Raw genomic sequence first — 17999 nt, forward strand, 5'->3', positions numbered from 1 at the left:
TGAGATGTAGCCTATTTGTATTATACACTGAGAAAACAAACTTAAGACACTAAATGAGGTGCTGCATGATTTCTTACAGCTGTCTTGTGGACGCTCCCAGTTCTTCTCATCTTCTCCTTGTGCGCCATCTGCTGGTACTGTAATAACAACAAGAGCAGGACATGGGCTTCAGTTATTTTAAGGAACACGTTATCCAAACCTGGGCCTGGACCCTATATCAAATACATTTCAGTTTTCCCTGCTTTCCCTTTTCATCTGTTTTCCCTGCTCTGACTTCCTTTATTCTTCACTTTATTCTGGTCAGGGTTTCAGTGGATATGGAGCCTATCTCAGGGACACTGAGTGTGAGGTGGGGACACACCCTGGATGGGACACTAGTCTTTTGCAAGATACACACCTTTATTTATACACACTCACACTGTGAAGCAGCAGTGTTACACACTATGCCGCCACTCAGAACATCCATCCAGCCATCCATCCATCCATCTATTTTCTTTATGGCTTATCCTACACAGGGTCACGGGGAGCCTGAAGCCTATCCCAGGGGACTCGGGGCACAAGGCAGGGGACCCCTGGATGAGGTGCCATCCCATTGCAGGGCTCCACTCCAGAACATATTTGTTATTTTATGGGATCCAAAATGGACTCACCTGGTTCATGCATTGAATTTCTCATTTGTACAAGTTTAATCATATTTGCAGTAGACAATTAAATTTTTTTTTGAATATTTTATTTAGGCACTTACACAAATTAAATATGAACAATGACCAAATTCACATTCTGTAGTGAACTGTAAACTCTTTAAAGGTAATACATTCAGACAGTACCTTTCCTATGTGCTGTCTTCCTAGATATACTAAGTGAAACTATGAAAATATTGACGATTTCTTAAATCGGTGTATGTGAATGCATCTTTGATAAATATAAAATAATAAACAAGTACAAAACCTTTGCAATACTGAACAACTTGATGACAATTTTGCTAAAAGAAAACTCTTCTAAAATAAGGCCTCGACTTGTCATACCAACAAACAGAACAAGCAGATACAAATATAAAATCCCACAACCATGTTATAAGCACTTTTCCACCAGCTACTAGAACATGTAGGCACTACCTAAAAGCTATCAGAAATACAGACATGTTTGACATGTTGTTACTTCAAACACCTCCTTTCAGAGCATGCCTAGGTGGAAACGATGATCACTGTGTTACATATGCACATCTTTCTGCACGTCTGTCATTTCCTCTGTGTGGTATGTATCTCTCTACCCTGCACCATCATGTTTGGTGACAGTTTCCCAAGGGCATATGATTTCTTTGACTGCCCCTTGTGCTGCACCAGGGCTCTCCTCCTCCTCATCTTCTGAGTCAATGGGGTAGATGCGGCATTCAGGGGGGATGTCAACTTTGATCTGGAAAAAACTGTACCAATGGCATGGGATGATGAGATTAACTACCAGGCCAAAATGTCTTATTTCATAGATGTGAATTCTGTGTGTCTTATTTGTTGGGTCTTACTAACTTGGCAATCCTCTTGGGCTGGGGCTGTGCAAGTTGGTCCACTCCAAGTGGTTGTACTCTTCCTCCCCCTGCTGTCACAGCACATTTTGGTGAGAGACTGGCGAACATGGATGGGGCATTGCATCCTCGCCGAAGGATTCTGCTGAGTGACAGGGCTACACGAGACTTGGATGCAAGAGGATGACTCTCCTGTGACACGGATGCCTCTGTGCTTTCAGTGATAGATGGGAAGTGAGATGAGGCAGGTGCCCCACCATCAAATCTCCTCTCTGAGGCCGGGGTGCTGTCAATGGCCACACTTATTGGGGAAGGACACACGGCACTGTTGGGCAGGGTCATAAGTCCTGGAGAGGTAGCGGACTGGGACTCGCACATGCCTGCATACACAGCCAAGTGTGGCACAGGTGCTGTGTACCGACACAACTGAAATGCACAGAAGGTACAAAGTTTAAATAGCCAAAGCCAAATATTAACCTAATAAAACCTTGTAGAACAAATCGAAATACATAATATATGCCACTTTTGTACAATTGGTTTTGTATTTCTCCTTATATACTACAACATACTTTGAAAAAATAGAAGCAATACATATAGACTGGTTATTGATTTCCCATCAAATGTTGTATGTTCAATGGCATTAGAAATATGATGTTACTCTTTCCTGAATATACTAAAATCACAGTTTTATTTAATAAAATATGGACATGGATAGATATGCATGGGTATGTACATAAATATACATTAAAATTTAACTCCTATTACCTATTTGAAACATTATCTAATAATAATAATTACTATTATGATAGTACTCTTAATGGTACTTCAATTTGTCTGTCTGGGGAAAGCCTTAAAGGTTCAGTGAAGAACCCTATAACAGATGGTTTCCTTTTGAGAAAAGCTTCCAAGTAGAACCCCTTTAGAGAGCTATAATCCAGTCTTTAGAGGGTTATTATTCAAACTTTATTGAACTCTTTTTTTCTAAGAGTGTAATACTAATAATTATTCATTAATAATAATAATTACTATTCACAATGCATTACTGCAGTCATACCTATCTGCACATACATTGTATTGCTTACATTTCATAAGGAAAAGTTCACATTTACCTTAATGCAGCCTCATATTCATTGTTTTTTTTTTACATTGTAATATTTGACACTGTCAGAGTATAACAACAATATCACGGAGAAAAGAAAACATGCAAACCCCTAAATAAACAATGACAGATAATGAATGACAGATGCATAATATGACAACACAGGACAGGAACGATTTGGGAAAATATGTATAACTTTATTACATGGATGGTAAAGAACACAGAAATGGACAGAGTGATTTTATGCAAATGGAACTATTTGCAAGTGATAATGTTTGAACACAAAAGGACAGAATCTGACATAACACAGACGTTCTCATGACAATGAAAAAATATGGGCTACAGAACAAACACATACAATATACTAAGCCTTAAATTAACCCTTTAAAGCCTCAGCTTATTGTTTAGTTATTCAGCTTAAAGCATGCTATATAATAGCTACAGTGAAACTAATAGGAACAGTACCTAGTTACAAGTGAGAAATTAGAATCTTACCAAATAATCATATTCCTTACCTAATGGAGCAATCTACTGAACATATATTTATTAAAAATCTACTAGTCTACAGTTTAAAGATTTACAGAGTAAAGTGCTTAAAACTAGTATATATAGTAAAGCAGTCATAGCAAAAGATATGTTCATTTATCTATGACGACAGTTTGTTAAAATATACTGTGGCTATATTCATTCTACTTGCTCATTTTTTTCTGAGCCAGTTTGCTCATAACCTGTGTGATGTCTACAGGGCCACTGGCAGCCAGCTTGGCTTTTTGCGCCTCCTCCTGCTGCCTCAGGATGATGGGACTCAGGCTGGGCCTTCGCTTCTTGGCGTTCTGCTCCAGCTGAGCATCACTGAGAGGAGACAAAAATGTCAGTTGTGTTATGACATTTGCACTCTGGAAGTGCCAGTTGGTACAGACACCATTCCAATTTTAATAAAGAATGTTATTCTTGATGCTTTATGCTTTAAAGCTAACCTGAATCTGTGCGGCTCAGGAACAACAGCCTTTTTCTGGGTGTCCTTAAATACAGAGGACTTCAGATATCGCCCATAAGAATCCTGAAGTCAAATCAAATATTAGCTTATGCTTGTAAAACTCATCAGAATATTATATAGCTGATTAGTGCTGACGGTTTTAGGGGATATGGGTGACCTTCTTCATGAGCATGTAGATGTGAGTCTGGGCAGCATCCAGGACATAGCGATGTGGGTGAGACAGACCCCTCACAGTGATCTCCATGGTCTTTCCATCAATGTTGATCCAACGAGGTGCTCCACGAGCCAGGAAAGTCCTTAAAAACAAAAGCAGTCACACCAATGTAACACCAGCAAAAACGAAGAAATAAGAACGGCCATGAAAATGTCATATTAATGCTGTATGCATATAAAAACAGTATTAGAAAATTACAGAAAGCACTATAGGGTGGAGAGGATTGTGTGTAATGTGTTGTACACATTCAAAATGTAACATTCAGGAATTTCTTAACACAAAAAGTATGTGGTGGTACACTTACTTGTAGATCTGCTGAGCTTTCTCTTGCATTGTAGCTGCAGCCCCCCATTTCAGATCTTCACATGCCTCCCAAAATGCAAGATTCTCACCTATTTATCAACAGAAACCATCCCCCAATTTCACAACGTCATTGAAAACAGACACAATGTCATTGTCATCATGTTCTTGTTAAGTCTCATGTGCTTTGTATAAATGTGAAATTTTGGTCTAAATCTACTTCTGCAAATTTCTCCTGTATCATCCTAAAAATCTATCACAATAGGGCTTTTGCTTTTGTGTGAAATGGACTGTAAATTAAATGACTTTACAGTATAGCACTGGTGTAAATGTGATTCAGAAGCAATGAGTCTATACATGTTCATCTAACGGTACATACCACTGAACTCCTTTTTCAGAAAAAGACGGAAATCTGCCCGTCCACGTGGATCACAAAGCAGTTCACCAAAGCTGAAAGTCCAGCGCTCCACTCTCATTTTTGTAGGATTTTCAACACTTGAGGTAAAACCACAAGCTTCTTATTATTTAACCTCGCAAAAAAGTACCACTGTAAACTCAATGAGAAAATAATGAACTTACTTCGGCATGTTAAGGTCCCAGTAAGTGACATCATCTGTTAACCATGGGTTGCTTGGAAGGCATGGATAAAGGAAGGGGTCATGCTGTTTGTACGTTGTTGTGTACTTGACAAGGCTGCAGTGATGTAATGGGATACAACAGCATTATATATATGTAATTTGGGTGTAGAAAACATGTAAAAATATGTGCGCATATTTTGATATGCACACGCCCCAACATTTGTTTGATATGACGTACGCCCCAATAGACACAGATGACTTCACTCTTGGCCTCATGATGCACTGTTGAGTGAAGATGATCTGCAGCAGGGGGAAGATAAAATAATTAGCTAATATGTGGTCACATGTGTCTTATATAATGAAATATAGTTAATGCAATAGTATAAAAACATTCAAATATTTTTAACACACACACACACACACAAAGATTTGGGTCCAGAAGTCTGAGACCTCTAGTAAAAAGGCATCTATTTTGCATTCTTTTCTAATTTAATACAACAATTTTCAGAAATTCAGAGTATCTTAGCATTTTTTACATCCCCTTGTGCTTTAATGACAGTGTGCACTCGAGCTGGCATGGACTCTACAAGTCAGTGCAAAACCGTATAATCCATTTTAGATAAAATCCATAAGAGAGTTGTCTGAACACAAACTTCAATAGAAGAGATTAGGCATGAGTAAAAATCCAACCTTTTGTACAAAGTAGTCAACATGGTCAATATCACAAATTTGCTTACATTTAAATAGGGTCCTAGAAATAGTGCAGAATTGTGAATATTATATATTCAAGTTACTGAACATTTACTTTATTTGTTATAAATTTTTCAAAATTCTAAAACCATGTTTTGTTATTTTATTCCATTTTATACATCCCAGTTTCTCAATGTGGTCTCAGACTTTTGGACCCCATTATGTACACATATACATATATACATATATACACATATACACGCACGCACACACACACACACACACACACACACACACACACACACATATATATATATATATATATATATATATATATATATATATATATATATGTATATGTACACACACACACATTCAAAATCAACTTTAATTGGAACACATGTACATTTATCCAGTTATCCAGTCAGCCAATTATGGCTAACCTTCCTCTGTCCAGTTGCAGTGAGTCTGTGCCCATGATAGCCTCAGATTCTTGTTCTTGACTGACAGTCGTGGAACCTGATGAAGTCTACTGCCATTGTAGCCCATCCACCTCCAGGTTTCATGTGTTGAGCATTCTGAGATGCGTTTTCTGTTCACCACGGTTGTAAAGAGTGATTACATGAGTTACTAAATCCTTCCTGGCACTTCAAACCAATTTGGCCATTTTCCTCTAATCTTGTAAACAAGGGATTCCACCCACAGAACTAACCCTCACTAAATGTTTTTTGTTTTTCAGACCATTCTCTTTAAACACTAGAGACTGTTTTGTGTGAAATTCTCAGGAGATCAGTACTTTATGAAATGCTTAAACCAGCCCATCTGGCACCAACCAACAAGAAGTCACAGATATCACACTTTTTCTTCATTCTGATGTTTGACTTGAACATTAATTGAAGATCTTGACCTGTATCTGCATGATTTTATACATTGTGCTGCTGCCACATGATTGAATTATTGGATAACTGCATAAATGAGCAGGTGTACAGGTGTTCCTATTAAAGTGGATGGTGAGCATATATGCAAAGTAATAATCAAAGTAATATGCACAAGTAAACCATAAATGAGGTCATCGCTTACTATTCTTCTGTAGAAGTCAGATGTTTTTTTCTGAAACAAAAACAGGAACAGGATAATAACCCATAAAACACTGCTTCTACATATGTGCAATGAACTTAGTCACCTCTAATATTTTGTACTAAATACACCAGTCACATAATTCTCTTTTAATCATACAGTGTATTATAAAAACAAATTTATATCAAGAAAAGAGAATCTTCTTTCACATAGTTGATTGTGGGTTCATTCACATTTCAGGAAAAAAAATCTGGAAATAAAAGAGAGAAAACAGAAAAACAGTCAGAGACAAAACACTAAATTTAATTCTCAAAATATGTACCCAAGGCCCTGATTCTTAAGAATTAATAATATAAAATAATAGCCATCTTCTGGCCCAACCTATTAAGAATATCATGTCTAAGTTTAGCAAGCTCTTCTGCTGTGCAACCACAGTGAGATTAGTATAGCATAAATCCTCTTGCATATAAGCTGATAGACTAAAAGTGTCCTTGACAGATTAGACACCTCTACTTTCTCATCTACTTTAAATCTCAGGGCTATGCATAATTTGTGCTTGTCCACAGAGGCAACTCTACAACTGTAACTTACCTTTTTACCTCCTCCTGATTGGGATCTACAACTCGTTCCAGTCCATAGTCCATCCCACTAACTGTTCCTGGCTGTTTAGTAGAAATAAAATAAACAAAGCATTGCTTTTCATGCATGTTGCCATTTGCTATGAGACAAAGTATTAAAAAGTTATTTCCTTTCAATTAGAGTGTAAAAATTAATCACTGTATATAATAACCAGTGTTAAAACTTTAGAACTTTAAGTAATTAAAACTTTAGGCAGTCACATTATATGAGTAAAAGCCTGCTTTTCTGAAGCACACATGGCTTATTAATGATTTTTATTGAAGATTCAAAAGCATTTAGTTATTTTTTTAATGATCACTTAAATTTACAAATGTTAATTTTGCCATCTTTTACTATTGAGGGGAAAAAAACAACTGTTGCCTTATTATCTCACCGGTGGTCTGTGTACTACCCAGTAGGCTCTCTCCTGGCAGTCAAAAACCACTCGATCTGGTTTCTTTCTCTCTTTCCCTGCCCTGTGTGTGGAGTAAATACATCGTGATGCACTTGCAAAATCTAGCACCTAAGCTTTCAAGAGTAACTCAGTGTGATAGTATGAAAATGACACCACTTGCCAACTGAAAAATATAATATATAAGAGTGACAGACCTGTACTGTTCTTTGGCCTGCATTACTATGAAGTCCCACTTGTGGTTCATCCATTTATGTAGATGATTGTACTGCTCCTGATTCAATTTTTTTAAATTATTTTCCATATAATGAAAAACATGTAAACCGTTTGAAAATGGTGCCTAGTAATTCACTGATTTGATTAGAGCAATTCTAAAGAGGTGCATATGAATACTGTCATAGTCTTTACCTGTTCATGCAGCTCCAACATCCCCTTTTTACGTATATTTCTCTTTGCCAGGTATATTGCTTGAAAATTCAGAAATATAACCATTAAATTTTCTATAGACCAGAATTATTTTTTAATAATATAGCATTCAATGACAGATGTTTGCCAATTGCACAGAAAACCTGTAATAATGGTCCATTATTTGTATATCAATGTAAATATTAGAAAACAAACAAACCAACCAACAACAACAATGTCAATACTGACCGTAATCAGTGTCCTCCACTGGCCACTGCTGTGCAGGCCAGAAATATGGTGTCTGTGAAAGAATAACGAACAACTTTAATCTTATTAATACTATTATCAAAAACGCTGATAATAAATAAGAATCCTGTGCGAAAATTTTCACTGTTTGTTAGAGATTCGTTAATGTTACCTGAAAGCGATAGAGTAATGCATCTGACTTGATGATGAGTCTCTTGTGATCCTGCAATGGGTAAATATATCCAAAGGCCACCATCATTGTGCCCAAGGCTCGTGCCGCTACAATCAAATAAGACAGAAACATTATCTCACACAAACAACAAGGTTAATATAGAATATTTACTTTTTACTACACACTTGTGCAAACAATTTGCATGTTAACATACGAATTAAGGAAAACTAAACACAGCTAAGCAACTTCAGCCAATTTAGGATGAGGACTTAGTTCATTATTGTGGTGAAAAAAACAACATACCGTGAACTAACAAACAATGAGATCACAAGTTTGCAGGCAATTTGTTACATGCAGGTAATACATGCTGAAGCTTTGTGTTCGTGTTCTCTCTCTCTAAGAAAGCAAGTGGATTTGACTCCCTTGGCTGGCAGAGAGAAAATGACCTCTACTTACCAACAACATCTACCTTGAAACGATTAGAAATCCATTCAACAATATCTTCTCCTGGATGAGATAGAAATAAATATAGTTATGGTTATGTAAGTTTAATTAAATATTACATCATAACCCCTTCGGGCATGATTGATAAACCTTGCAACCAATATCACAGCAATAAGACATGACTTTATTTCTCTAATGTACCCATGAAGTTAATTACTTGAAGCATTACCAACACATGTAGTACACAATGTCTAAAAGTGAACTCAGATGGCTCAGAGGTAAATGGCATAACAGAGAACCACAGTGTTGTCCTCCCCATTTACATGCAAAAAGGGGGAAAACAAGAAACACTATGGAGTAAAAAGCCAAAGATTAGGTGGTGGAATAAGAACGGTTTCTGTATAGAATACAAGAATGTTTTGAGGAATCCATACTACAGTTGGACCTATTTGTCAAAAAGAAGATTTTTCTGTCCTTTTTGGTTGCTTGCCAGAGGTCAGCTGATGAGTTTTCTGAGACAACCACACATTTAGAATTTACATTCCTTCTATTAAGTAAAAACAAATTTAAATGTTCATTTAATACATGTTTATTCAACAACAACAACCAAAAAAAAAAAAACACAGGCTTTTGGGTAAACTCATCTTGGGTAAACGCATCTTACAACAATTGACATGTCACGACTATGTTCACTTATGCAGGGTCAGCATGAGCTCTCTTAATTGGAGCCAAATAAGCAGGAGTCCATGTGACTGAATCAGAACAGCTTCATTAGTGAGGCACAGGCATGGGCCTGCTGATCCAATCCATGTGATTTCACTAAATCATTTATCAACACCTCAGGGGTCCTCTCCATGCCTAAGAATAAGAATATTAAGAATAACTTAAACCATGTTGCACAAGCATCAGTAGAAATTTGTTTTGTACACACGTATAAGAGGAAAATGGGCTTCCCCCAATTCACATATCAGGTTCGTCATAATTTTGGAGCTAAGCATGAAGAGCTTTTCTTCCCTAAGACCAAACAGCCTCGAGGAGGGAGTCATTGCAGCTAGCCACACTGAGGTTGTCATGGCAATGGATACTTCATAAGAGGACTTTAATACATGGTTCACTGGAATAACTGGCAATGTTAAGGAGTAATTGCTCTCAAGCAATCAATGCATGTGGGAAAGTCTCTCTGCAGGTCACAGCTAATAGTGTCTCAGGTGTTGTATTGCACTGATGTGTATTTCACAGGATTCTCTGTCGCACTGCAATCTGCATACGCACACAGCAAAAAGACATTTAAAGTATTGTGTTTTACCTGTGATGGCATGAGGGATGGTGGTGATGACAAGTCTCTGGGTCTGAGACTTTACCCCGGTTTTAGAGTCCTGCATTTCCAACACCAAAGCTTCCATCTACCATTATATATACAAAATGAAAAACAATAACAACACCTTAATTTGCATAGCATTCACCCTTAAAAGGGAACAAGGATACCACTTCAGCTGGACACTGAGTGTAGACAATACATACAAAAAAAATAAAGCAGGATTTTCAGCTACTGCTGATATAATGTTTCTGATGTTGCTTTGTGTGGACCATTTAAATGAACTGTTGTATAAATGAACTATAAATTACCTAACTATCTTCAATGTCATTCCTAGCTAGATAGGATAATATTTTGTCATTCATTGAATGTTCTAACAAGCCTATTTTCTTCACAGATTGAAATTAAGTCTGCGTTCATCAGTCTGCATATAATTTACCAGCAAAGCATCCTGGACACTATGATAGTGTAATAGTGCATCACGTGATGGGATTATTGATGACATTCACTTCTAATGCATGCATTGAATCCCGAGACTTTATCAGACTTTACTCCCGAGATGTTATCAGATAAGCAATACATGCACTGTTTATGTTATCAAACTGATTTTAATTCATAATGGCATTTAATTAATAAAGCTGTTGATATGTTAGTGGAACATTAAGTGTAACCCCACTCCATGTTGTCCTACTGCTATGTATCTGACATCTTTCGCTTGTAAACATTTACCTAGGTAAGAGCTTCATAAAATGCAAACTGATTAATAGCATAAAGCACAGTTTCCACTGTCAAAAGGTAAGCTGCTGTAAGGTCTGAAGCCTGCAATATTCAAGCATGAAGCCGTGCCTGCTGGACTCTTACATGCTGTTTCATTCCTTGATGGTTGACCCCTTTGAAATATACCCACTGATTGACTGGTGGCTCTCTATGGCTGTTTGAAGTTGCTATTAGCTTTCTCAGGGTGTCTGGCTTTTGAAGATGATTTGGGGAATCATGCACCCTCATCCTGATCACAGCGAGTTGTTAACCAAATGACTGGTCTATTATAATCCCAAGAGCAACCAAGTGTCAGATTTTTTTGGGCCCAACACACAGTTATAGAGCATTTGTTTACTTCAAGATGTGAATTACTCAGGCAATATTTTATGGACATGAGTGATTTAATTGTGGCAACAAGGTGGGCTATAAAGCTAATCTAATACTTACAACAACACATTCACCGTACCTCCGATTGTAGATGGTAGAGGGGACAATTTATTTGCAGGTAGAACCTTTGCATTTATTTAGCTTGCATAAAAACTATAAGAACAAATTGCTTTTATTTGGGAATCTGGATTTCCTAACAGGCTCAAGATCTCAAGTTCAAGATAACAGAATACAACGATGTTCTCAGTAGCTCATTTTATTTGAACAAAATTGAGGTTTCCACAAGACACACTGTCTGGCACAATAACAACACTGTTAATAAGTTATGTTTATAGTGCACTGTGGCCGTATATGTTTATGCTTGAATAGACAAAAGCAACAGTTACTTACAAAGACCATGCAAATGTTCAGGTGAAGTGTAGAGTTAGTCTGATGTATTTTTTTTTTAAATGCATTGCAATGCCACAAAAAGCATCAGATGTGTTAATGTATTGCATTAAGGTGTATAATAACCCAAGGAACCTCATACTGAAGAAAATACACTCAAACTGTAATTCACGCTTAAACAGCCTATCACCAGAGAATATCACGCTGGTAAACCCATGTGCTGTGCTGGATAAGACACAAAAACCTTAGACTATGTTGTTTTGGCTGTGAACCCACCTTTTTCAGACAAGCCATCCGCGGTCTGTAACGCTGGCCATGATCTCGCACGTTTCTTATAGTCATGTTGGTGTCTTTAGCTTGCAAATTCTTACAGTCCACCGATGACTGGCAAGAAGCAAGGAATAAAATGAAGAGAGCGATACCTCGGGCAGACGTGCGAGGATTCTGGATACTGCCGGCGTCTAATCTCTTATTATCATATTGGTATCCACAAAGACGATGCTGGTCTCCGCCAATCAGCAAGCAGCTCCGCTCCTACAAGTAAAGCCTGTCACATCATGCAGACAAAGCTAAGGGGAGCTGTTTTACACTCAGACCACCACCACCAGAGGGCGTTGTTTTACACTCAGACCACCACCACCAGAGGGCGTTGTTTTACACTCAGACCACCACCACCAGAGGGCGCTGTTTTACACTCAGACCACCACCACCAGAGGGCGCTGTTTTACACTCAGACCACCACCACCAGAAGGCGCTGCTCACCTGCTGACTGTTGTGTGTGCGCGCCTTCTCCACGGAACAAAAGTCATGGCCTGGGTTTACAATGTCATTCTTTCATTTATTAATACACTTTAATAAAATTAATCTGTTGGAGATTGATAGTTTATTGTAATGAATACTTATTAGCAAAAAAGCGCAACACTTCGTAATAAATCAGTGCACATTTTATTTACATTATCTTCTCAGTTTTTAATTTGTTTACCTTAGTACTTGTTTATCTACTAAGCTGATAAGTGGATAGATAACCTAGTTTTTTGTGTGTTGTTTTTTTTTGGCCTAAACATTTCGAAACACTAAACAAACCTCGCTTTAAAAAACAGGTTTCTTATTCGACCACTTGTTTTAAGTTGTGTCCGAGCTTTTACTTAAAAAAGAAAGCGAACCGAACAACTCGACGAGTCGCGAAGTTACCGCCCAAACTTTGTGCACGCGCACGACGGAGCGCGCCCTCGTCAGTGATGGATCCATGAAGTTGTTACTACAAAAATGGCTGATTTCCTGCCCTCCCGGACGGCGATAGTTTGTATCCCCAGTTGTCTTTTGTCCAACAACGAAATCGAGCAGCAGAGGAAATCTAAAGAGATAGACCGATGTATTAATCGGGAGAAGACGTACGTGAAGCGGCTGGTGAAGATATTACTGCTCGGAGCAGGCGAGAGCGGCAAGTCAACTTTCCTGAAGCAAATGCGCATAATTCACGGGCAGGACTTCGATCAGGGGGCCAAAGAGGAGTTCCGGGCTACCATCTACAGCAATGTTATCAAAGGTAGTACTTTCTGATCGCCTAACACGTAGTTTTGTCGATTAGTGAATCTTTCTGATGTGTCCAGTCTCAACGCGCGTCGCTTATTTCGCAGTGAAAAAGTGATTTCCGTGGTGAACTTCTGCGATACGAGACGAGGTGAACGTACAAAAGCCATCAGAAGTGCAGTTAGCTGCAGTAGCTGTGCTCAGCACTCTGCGCGCGCCACGCCTTGTACTTCACACACAACTAACTAACTAACTAAAGCGGGTTGTTTCTTCTCGATAAATTCCAAAGTTGGCTCACGTTTATTTCTTTACGAAAGGCCACGTTGAACTACATGTACGTTGATTAATGTAACATTCCGGTACTCATTAAACTGACTCGGGTTGACAAAATTGTCAGCTCGTATTGTTGTAGGTTCTTTACACTTAGCTACCAAGCTAAGCCCCAATGTTTTGTTATTCAAAATGAAATTCCTGCTGAAGGCTTAACGTCCTGTATGCTGACTGAAATCTGCCTGAACTGGAAATAGGCGCACCACGTGCATGCTTTTGTACATCTGATCACTTTGTACTGCTCTCTGATGTTTGTGTGTGTGTGTGTGTGTGTTTGTAGGAATCCGAGTGCTGGTGGATGCCAGGGAGAAGCTGCACATCCCATGGGGAGACTCCTCCAACCAGACACACGGGGAAGTCCTGATGGGCTTTGACACACGCTCGGCCATGATGTCTCAGGGAATTGTAGAGACCAAAGTCTTTCTGCATTATCTACCCTCCATCCACACCCTGTGGGCTGACAGCGGCATCCAGAGTGCCTACGACCGAAGAAGAGAGTTCCAGTTGGTGAGATGAAACAAAAAAACAAACCTTAGCAGCACTATAATGATCACAAGACACGTTCAGCTTGGCGTAAGATTAGTGGAGCACCGTATGGATGTAAAACATGATGTGGTTTAGATGATGTGAGATTATGTTGATGCTGTGATTCATCCAAACCCCCACCAACCCACACATCTGGAACATGAAATGTTCACAGCACTTACTCATTTACATCGTTGCTGTGAAATTATCAAAAGTTATTTTCACTTGGGTTTTATTTTCAGTGGTTTTTGTTGCCCATCAGAGAGCCCTGAATGAGTATTGGTGTTTAAAACATTTTTACAGCCCTCAGTTTTCTTTGCGTTATAGTTTTGAAGAGCCATGTACACAGGATGTTTGTAGCTTTATTTATTTATTATTATTTTTAATGAAGGTTTTTGGATTTTTGTTTCGGTGGGGGTAGTGGTGGTGTTAGTATAGGAATGTTGAGCACTTTAATCTCTTGGTCTTTGCCTTAACACAGAGTCATACAGGTAGTATAGTGATGTCAAAGCTTTATCTCACATACTATTAGTAACTAAAGCTGTAAGCTTCATTCCACAAATTAGAATTTTTTCAATTGCTATACTATTGTTATAACAACTCTATGTATGGTAAGGGGTGTAATTCAGTGCTACAATCTCGATCTGTATTCAGATTTGAGCCAGAAGAGCCCTTGACCTAAACTATATTTTTACTGTTAATTATTTATAACTTGTTAGATTTTGACACTTTGTGCTGTCAATTTAATCATTAGTTTTTTCTTTTAGCTGAAAACTTACTTTAAAAAACAACAAACTATTTTCAGTAACATCACTAGTTAACTATATACACTTATGTAATGGTGGCTAAGTCAAACATACAGTGTTACTTTTTAATTTCATGTTAATGAACTCAAAACCTTCACTATTTATCAGCAAGAAAGTTCAAAGAATCAGAGTAGGGGCTTCCAGGTTATCAGTCAATATCAGAAAGTTCAAAACTCATGCACATGCCAATCATTCTATATTCACACGTTGGTTGGCACATCAGCCTTCATTTGTTGGTTTTGTTTTGTTTTTGTTTTTTTTTTGTTTTTTTGACGCCACTTTTTGATGGACACCTTATCAGAATTCTCTGAAACATTGCTGCTGCTACTCAAAATGGGGTTCCTTAAACAACAATCTATATATAACTATCTATATATAACAATCAAAATATATATATATATATATATATTTATTTATATTTATATTTTATATATTTATATATATATATATATATATATATATATATATATATATATATATATATATATATATAAAATATAAATATATATAATATAATATTAAAGTAATTTAATACATTTTTGGTGAACCCAGCACAGATATGCTGCCCTGTCCACTGTGGCTAGTGTGGGATAGATAGATAGATGGATGTACTTTATTAATCCCTGAATTTGGAACAGTGCCTTCAAAAATGAATATATATTTTCTTTGTGAATTTGTATAATTTTTTTAAAAATAGAAATATGGTTTGATTTTGGAGCTCAGTAAGACAGTGTTTTAGTTGGCCTACTGGAGCAAACCACTTATTATATACAACAATGCACCTCCTTTTCGTATCGGTATTTGTATCTGTTTATTCTGAATAATGTATAATATGATGAATAACAGGTCTGATTTCTATGTTTTGTTTAAAAGATTTGAAGACCGTTGTTTGTTTATAGAGGTTTTAGATATTTTATTTTCTTATTCTCTTCTGCAGTCTTAAGTCTAAGGATTTAACTTAAGGAGTCATTAGACAATGGGTCACAACAGAAAGTGAAACTCCTGTCATGTGGTTAGCATGTTTTCTTGTTCCCTTTTCTTTTCCTTTACCAGTCTTTTTGGCTCTTGGACTAAAATATTAAATGGCGCTAATACCAGTCAGTGTATTTCAGTGAAGTTTATGTAATTTATCATTTTATTTGCAGTCTTGCTGTCTCTGTAATGCAATTTAATGCTCTCAGGATTTGTGGAATCTTGTGAATTGTATGATCCGGGAACATATTCGACCAGGATCACTCTGACTGAAAGCACAGGCTGAAGGTTGAAATAAAGCACTGTTCTCACTACGTGAAGAGGGAATAAGGGATCAGGGGGAAACTGGAGATTTACTGTTTAGGCTTTTAGGATTGAGCACCGAGGGGCAAGGGTCACAGTTGTTATGACAGAAATCATTTGAAGTGGATTGTAATGCAAAGGAATTTGTGTTGCATGTCTGATGTCATAACCGGTTTTCTGTTCCATTTAAATTGTTGTACAACACTGAATTTAATGATGATATGATTAATGATGGTCATTATCCATTCTGAGATGTAAAGATACTCGGTTTTCTATTTCCATCAAGACCTGCTGTTTTGATTTTATTACTTAATTAGACCTGGGGAAGCAGAGATTTTTGCTGCGTACAGGTGCATTCATTTATTTATTTATTTATTTATTTATTTATTTATTTTTCTGAATTCACATAAATTCATCCCGATATCAATTCTCAAAAAAAAGAAACACAACACCCCAGTAAGACACTTGTTACTTAATCTTGTATCATCGTGAATATTGTTATGTATGAATTGCTAGAGAATAATTTTCTGTGTTTTTTTTCCTTGTGCCTCAAGGGTGAATCAGTGAAATATTTCCTGGACAGTTTGGATAGAATTGGACAGCCGGTAAATCCTATTGACTTTAAAATTGAACAATACACTGTAGTTAAAGAGAATAATGTATACGAACTAAAGATGTTTCTATATGCTTATGATTATTATTTTGGTAATGGATTGTTTAAAAGATTTATTAATTATTATTAATCTATTATTGTTTTTTTTTTACTTGTAGGATTACCTACCAACACAACAGGACATACTTCTGGCACGAAAGCCTACTAAGGGCATCCATGAGTATGACTTTGAGATCAAGAACGTTCCATTCAAGATGGTGGATGTGGGCGGGCAGCGGTCAGAGCGTCGACGATGGTTCGAGTGTTTCGACTGTGTCACTTCTGTGCTCTTCCTGGCGTCATGTAGCGAGTTTGACCAGGTTCTTATGGAGGACCGTGAGACCAACAGGCTCATGGAGTCGCTCAACATATTCGACACCATCGTCAACAACCGTGTGTTTTCTAAAGCATCCATCATTCTTTTCCTCAATAAGACAGACCTGCTGGAGGAGAAAGTAAAGACTGTGTCGATCATTGACTATTTCCCCGATTTCACCGGCGAGCCCCATAATTTGGCTGATGTACAGAAGTTCCTGGTGGAGTGCTTCCGTGGTAAGCGGCGTGAGCAGCAGGTGAAACCCTTCTACCATCATTTTACCACGGCCATTAACACCGAGAATATCCGCCTCGTCTTCCGAGATGTCAAAGACACAATCCTGCATGAAAATTTGAAGCAGCTTATGTTACAATGAGAGACATGCCATAATGCTTAAGTTCATTCCACTTTTAATGAGGTTTTAATTCTAGTGCAAGTGATTTCAGTAAAGACCCTGAACAAAACACCTGTATGCAGATTGTTCCCCTCACAGATAAGACTAATGTTTCCCTTTTTTTTTTAATTTTTTTTTTTTAAATCCCAGTTTCAATTTCCCTTTCAGTCCATTTAGCTGAGTCACTTGGCTGTTTTACTGCTGTCATTGCCACTCCACTTTAAAAGTTTTATAGAAAACATCCAGCAGAGGATGGGATTTGAACTCACGATATTCTGATCAGAAGTCCAGTATCTTAGCCACTGAGTTACCACTACTACTGTTAGACCCATTTATACGAAATATTTAATTTCCCTAACCTTTGCTTACTTAAAAAAATTAATTTAAAAGAATTTGTCCTTTGTGTATTTCAGGTCTGGAGATGCCTTAAAGCAAAGTGGTAAATGTTATTAGTCACACTCCAAGATGCATGATAACTGCTGAGACTCAGGGGCTGTAAATATGCATTCTAGACAAGTTATTGGTGAGTGGCCTTCCATGATTGGGATTAGA

At 37.5% G+C, this 17999-nt stretch overlaps 3 protein-coding genes across 4 annotated transcripts in view; 1 reads left to right on the top strand and 2 right to left on the bottom strand.

Moving 5' to 3' along the window:
• Positions 1 to 1415: 1415 nt before the first annotated feature.
• Positions 1416 to 2112, bottom strand: LOC128617340 (regulator of G-protein signaling 9-like). The gene is made up of 2 exons (XM_053640418.1): positions 2089 to 2112; positions 1416 to 1945 (listed from the first exon to the last, which is right to left on the bottom strand). Exons 1-2 carry the CDS (start codon positions 2110 to 2112, stop codon positions 1502 to 1504), a joined length of 468 nt encoding a protein of 155 aa, XP_053496393.1. The 3' UTR covers positions 1416 to 1501.
• Positions 2113 to 2384: 272 nt separating this feature from the next.
• On the bottom strand, positions 2385 to 12451 carry LOC128617555 (regulator of G-protein signaling 9-like). Its single transcript, XM_053640733.1, has 18 exons — positions 12382 to 12451; positions 11896 to 12153; positions 10078 to 10174; positions 8784 to 8834; positions 8328 to 8434; positions 8159 to 8210; positions 7913 to 7971; positions 7702 to 7778; positions 7487 to 7568; positions 7074 to 7136; positions 6478 to 6507; positions 4946 to 5007; positions 4709 to 4822; positions 4509 to 4624; positions 4134 to 4221; positions 3773 to 3911; positions 3596 to 3678; positions 2385 to 3470 (listed from the first exon to the last, which is right to left on the bottom strand). Exons 2-18 carry the CDS (start codon positions 11959 to 11961, stop codon positions 3308 to 3310), a joined length of 1449 nt encoding a protein of 482 aa, XP_053496708.1. The 5' UTR covers positions 11962 to 12153; positions 12382 to 12451; the 3' UTR covers positions 2385 to 3307.
• gna13a (guanine nucleotide binding protein (G protein), alpha 13a) overlaps positions 12364 to 17999 on the top strand; it is a 6610-nt gene continuing 974 nt past the window's right edge. Inside the window, exons 1-5 of one of the 2 annotated variants that reach the window (XM_053640736.1) lie at positions 12364 to 13165; positions 13760 to 13986; positions 16640 to 16690; positions 16857 to 17309; positions 17861 to 17999. The exon at positions 17861 to 17999 is cut by the window's right edge and continues 974 nt beyond it. In XM_053640736.1, the coding sequence (XP_053496711.1) occupies positions 12886 to 13165; positions 13760 to 13986; positions 16640 to 16690; positions 16857 to 17309; positions 17861 to 17890 (1041 nt within the window). In that variant the 5' untranslated portion in view covers positions 12364 to 12885 and the 3' untranslated portion in view covers positions 17891 to 17999. Of the gene's footprint in view, positions 13166 to 13759; positions 13987 to 16639; positions 16691 to 16856 lie in introns of both variants that reach the window. The other variant, XM_053640735.1, reaches the window with a different exon arrangement.

The sequence above is a fragment of the Ictalurus furcatus genome, chromosome 13, assembly GCF_023375685.1.
Source record: "Ictalurus furcatus strain D&B chromosome 13, Billie_1.0, whole genome shotgun sequence".
Classification (NCBI taxonomy): domain Eukaryota; kingdom Metazoa; phylum Chordata; class Actinopteri; order Siluriformes; family Ictaluridae; genus Ictalurus; species Ictalurus furcatus.